We start from the raw sequence: 5,545 nt of genomic DNA, 5'->3' as shown, positions 1-5,545 counted from the left end.
TTAAATAGGAGATATCCTATAAGGAGTGATGGAAACTGGGGCAGTACCAAGAACAAGATCAATTGAGAATTCCGCTTCCCTTTCCGGAGGAAGAGAAGTGATATCCTCAGGAAACACATCAGGAAATTCGCACACCACAAGGATCTCAGACAATACCACTCTTACAGAAGGTTCCTTGGAAAGAACTAAAAGAAAATATCTTTCTTGGGAAAAGAGATAATTGACTGCGCTGGTCGTACCTTCTATCAACTTGGTAATTGCATCATCGGAAGAAGTCTCTTCAGCAGGAACGAATATGGTCTTTTCCTTACAACCAATATACATTGAATTAAGAGATAACCAATCCATCCCCAGAATGACATCGAGTCTCTTGAGAGGTAAACAAATTAGATCGATCGGAAAATCACGTCCATTAAAAGATATTGAACAATCTTTACAAATCAGTCGGGCTTCCACTCTATCATCTGTCGCCGAAGAAATGATCATATGATCGGGTAATGGAGTGACTTCCAAACCAAGTCGAAAAACAAACTCGGTAGAAATAAAGGAATGAGTAGATCCACAATCAACTAAAACATATAAGGTTGGTTATTTACATAACACGTACCCGCAATAAGATTGTTGTTCCCTTTTGCCTTCCTTGCATCTAAGGTGTACACGCAATCGGCAGTCTTCTTAGGAGCCTTCTTTCTAGGACAGTGCGGAGATATGTGACCCTACTCGCCACATTCGTAACAAGTAATAGAAGTGGGTTTGCACTCCCCGGTATGTCTCTTCTTGCACTTGTGACAATAAGGAGGTGGAGCCGATTGGTCACCATATCCTTGCTTCTTCTTTGATGGAGAACTACGGGGCTTCAAGTGCTGGGTAAATCTCCATTTGTCTCTAAAATTAGTCCTATTTTGGTTCCTCTCTTCTTGAACCCTCTTCAAGGTGTTCTCCACAACATAGCATTGCCTCAAACATTCAGCATATGCAGTGAACTCCCTCTGGGACACACTGTGAGAAATGCCGGCCCTCAAACCCATCAAGAATTGATAAATCTTCCATAACTCATCAGGAGCATAAACAACCTGTCGTGAGTAATCAGCCATGTCTTCAAACTTCTCACCACACTCAAAAACACACAAGTTTCCTTGCTTGAAGTTATGGAACTCTGTTTCTCTTTGGGTCCGAACACTGTTAGGAAAATACTTCTCCAGAAATGCCGCCTTGAAATGATGCCAGTCCTTAGGAATCTCCTGGGTAGTGAAATAGGTGGATACGGTATTCCACCATATAAGAGTCGGTCCTTTCATCTTTTGCGTAGTAAATATCACTTTCTCTTCTTCATTACACTGGATTGCCTGGAATATCCTCTCCATACTGGCCAACCAATCATGAGCTACCACCGGGTCTAAGCCACCTGCAAACTCTGGAGTATCCATTATGAAGAAAGCACGAAAGTTTGGCCCTGTTGGAGCTTGTGTAACAGGATATGGAGCAGGATGTTGTTGTCCTTGCATACCCTGCATCATCTGCATCATCATCTGATTCTGCTATTGCATTATTTGCTGGCAAGGTATGCCTTTATTTCCAGCTTCTTGCTCGGGCTCCACATTCCTAGTTCTGGGCCTTCCGGGACCTCTGTGTTGCTCGTCCATCTCCCTGTTTGTCCTACACACGGAATTAAGTTGATCAGGCTGAATGCCATATGTAAGACATACGGAATCATGCCGGCTATACACATATGAGGCAGAATTGTACTGCATTATGACATGTCTTTTAGCAAAGCCGAGAATCGACCTGCTCTGATACCAACTATAACACCCCATACATATATGTCTAGAATAATATGCATAAAGTATTAAATATGGTTTCATAAAGACAACGAATACATAACGTCGCAGCGAAAAGATAATAGTACATCATAAGTACAAGGTACAAATTCCGAATGTATCATGGCCAAAATAATAATACATTCAAAATAGTACAATATCCAGCAAGGTACTAAAAAGCACGAAATATGAACAAAAGATAATATCTAGCAATAATGTCAGAGGACTAGTCCGCCTTGCCTTTGCCACGATCTTGCCTCGAACCACCTGAAAAGATAGAATTGGAATGGGATGAGATTACTAAATCTCAGTGAGTCCACCTATCCTATTAGTTCACTCGGATCTAAAGGGTGTACGTATAAATAAATGAATCCACCATAGACTCGGGTTATCCTCACATCCGGTACAAATACGGAGTAAACAAAAGATTCATCCACCATTGGACTCATCTAATACAAATACACAAGTATCTCAACAAACAAGTATGCTAAACCCTTACCCATGTACGGGGAATCTAGAAGTGTAATAGACCTCGGCTAGATTATAGAATGAACGCACCCTCGATGAGTTCACACATGCCTATTGTCAAGGGACTTGCACAAGCTCACTGCAAGATGGTTAATTGGGTTCGCACGAGCCGAATTGGCCGCGAGATAACTTTTTCCTAATTGGCGTCATTGTCCCATTAACCTTGTTCATGCAAGTGGGTTACGCCGAGTACAAACCTCCACCTTGACGCGTGAGCCCATCGGGAGAAAGCCTAGTGTTAGTCTACTTAACCTCACTAGAGGTGAGTTACCGATTATGTATTAGCCTACGTGGCTACATAAACCCACCATACCAAGCACACAAGTGTGTTAACGCCATGTGAGTAAAATGCCACGCGACCCTCACAAGCACACTGCAACGGTAGCTCAGGAGCGCGACCTTTGATAACATCATCGGACTATTCCACGGACCCCATGGTCCAGGAAGATATCAACATATTCCATACATTGTCTCATCATAGTATTCATAATTAATCTCAAATAAATAGACAAGAATTATTGAATAAACATATTTAACATTATGTATAACATTCAACATAAGTAATCGAACGGAAATAATGGTAATGCGTGTCATAAAATACCACACATTAAACGTACATATGTGTACTAATGATTAAGGAGGAGATTGGTTACGATTAGAAACCAAAACTGCTCTCAGGGGAAAGAAGAATAAAATTTTGCTCAGCACGGTCTACTTAGCGGGCTGCTAGCGCGCTTTCTAGTGGCGAGCCTCAACTGTTCCTCTGCTTAGTAGCCTCACATCTGCTTAGCAGATTCGCGATTTTCTAGAAAAGAAATCAGTATCCGCTAAGCGACCTTAGTCCGCTTAGCGGACCACCATAGATGCAGAAAAATGCAGAGTTCACCAGTTCTTCCATGGGGTACTTTAACCCCTTGAATTCACCTGCATGTACGAAATAAGGATGTATCTGACCAGAATATAACATGGATAAGCACATTTTAACACTATAACATGTTATTAGCAAGGATTTCATGCATTCTTTCTCAAATCCCTAGACCCCAAAAATCCCAAATGGATAAAAACCCCATTTTCTATCTAAAGGACTCACCTTAGGTTGAAGAAGGGTTGCGAAATCAAAGATTAAATATGGATTGAGCTTGATCAGGGTGCATGCAATGGTTGACTTGGTTGGTCTCTTCCCTCTCCTTTCTCCTTTCACGCTTCTTTCTTTCTCTCCCTCTCCAAGAATCTGTTTTGGAACAAGTGAGGGACCAAACAAGCCTCAAGACTTATGACCAAATGAAATGTCATAATTGTCCTTCAACTAAGTCTTAATATCCACTTTGCCATTTAGTTCTATTTCGATCCATAAGATTACTATTATTCTAGAAAGAATTAAATAGGATATTACATATTATTATTATTATTATTATTATTATTAGGTTTGTATAATTAGGGTTTTGTTATCAAGATGACATGTGGTTTGGATTATTGTAAAGATGACATATGCATAGGGTTTTGGTTTGGATTATTGTAAAGATGACATCATGACATATTTATATTTATAGTAAGTAGATGTGTTTTAACCGCCACAATCTTTAATAAGAATTATGTGAGAATTGTAACCATCATAATATAATTATTATCTTTATTTAGATTTACGGTAGAGTTGTATCATTAAGATTGTGAGAACAAAAGAGTCCTCGTCTTGATTATCAACCTATTTGTATTCTACATCAGTTTCCTTCAAGCCTATATAAAGGCTTTGTAATGCTAAGTTGATAGCAAGAAGTATGTGGTAAAATCAATAAAAGCAGAGTTTTTCAATGTTCATCCACTAGTAGAAGTATAGTGCAAAAAGTGTCAAAAAATTAGTTTTTCTTTGCAGAATCCTGCAACAATATAATTTATAACATACCACCTCTAGAATACCACCAACAGAGTGGTATCAGAGGTACAAATCCTTGCAGCTGCAGCAAAAACAAAAAAAGTTATGACTTCCACAAACAACCCTTCCGCAACTTACATTAATGTCAAAGTTCCTCTATTTGAATGAGAGAACTATGATTTTTGGGCTGTTAAAATGGAAACTCTATTAACATCTTTGAATATTCTAGAGTATGCCAAAAACGGGTATGAAGATCCGGCACCAACAAAGGCTGAAAAATCAAAAGAAAAAGCTAAAGAATTAAGGCAATGGCTTGAAGAGATAAAGAAAAAGAAGAAGATCACAAATGTTGGAGTTCTCGAGATGATCCAAAGAGGAGTTTCTCTATCTATCTTCCCAAGGACTATGAAAGCTAAAACATCGAAAGAAGCTTGGAGTATCCTATAACAAGAGTTCGAAGGAGACTCGAAGGTGCAAACGGTGAAGCTTAAATCTCTTAAAAGAGATTATGAAAATGAAAGGATGAAGGAGAACATGAGCCAGAACGAATACTTCAACAGACTCTCCGAGTTGGTGAATCAGATGAATTCGCATGGTGATAAGATAGAAGATCACATAATTGTTGACAAAATTCTGGTTAGTTTGACAGCAAGAGTTGACCCAATGGTGGGTGTGATAGAAGAAACCAAGGATCTATCAACATTGATTGTTCAATGGTTGATGGGGTCTTTGAGATCCAACAAGCAAAGGATTTTACGACATTATGAAAAATCAATTGAGAGTACCTTTCAATCTAAGCTCAACTTTCAGTCCAACAATGGTGAAAAAATGCCCCAAATACAAACTAGAGGTGAGTCTTCTAGAGGTGGCATATTTGGAAGAGGCAGAGGCAGAGGTCGAAACTCACGTGGAAAATTTGGAAGAGGCGAAAATAGCGGAAGATGGAATGAAGCATTAAACAAATGGTGCAAAACTTGCAACAGTTGCCCTCATTACGGGAAGGACTGTTGGAACAAAGGCAAACTGCAATGCCACAGTTGCAAGAGATTCGGACACCTTCAAAAGGATTTTCGTCTTGCAAATTAGCAACATGCTTCGTACGTAGAAGGAGAATCTGATGAAGGAAATTTGTTTTTTACTTGTAAAAAAGAATTGCATGAAGAAAGTAAAAATGTTTGGTATTTGGATAGCTGCTGTAGCAACCATATGACCGGACAGAAGGAAGCATTTATAAACATTGATTCTTCATTCGACTCAAAAGTTAAATTGGGCAATGGAGAACATGTCGAAGTGAAATGGAAAGGAAGCATTGGAGTCACCGCGAAGCAAG

General features: G+C 39.4%; 1 protein-coding gene across 1 annotated transcript; it reads right to left on the bottom strand.

Annotated features, from left to right (window-relative positions):
• Positions 1–1,514, bottom strand: LOC131623219 (uncharacterized). The gene is made up of 2 exons (XM_058894216.1): positions 725–1,514; positions 1–569 (listed from the first exon to the last, which is right to left on the bottom strand). Exons 1-2 carry the CDS (start codon positions 1,512–1,514, stop codon positions 1–3), a joined length of 1,359 nt encoding a protein of 452 aa, XP_058750199.1.
• Positions 1,515–5,545: the final 4,031 nt, after the last annotated feature.

This window comes from Vicia villosa, unplaced genomic scaffold, assembly GCF_029867415.1.
Source record: "Vicia villosa cultivar HV-30 ecotype Madison, WI unplaced genomic scaffold, Vvil1.0 ctg.000058F_1_1, whole genome shotgun sequence".
Taxonomy (NCBI): domain Eukaryota; kingdom Viridiplantae; phylum Streptophyta; class Magnoliopsida; order Fabales; family Fabaceae; genus Vicia; species Vicia villosa.
Note: the sequence above shows the minus strand (reverse complement) of the source record. Positions and strands in the feature narration are given on the sequence as shown.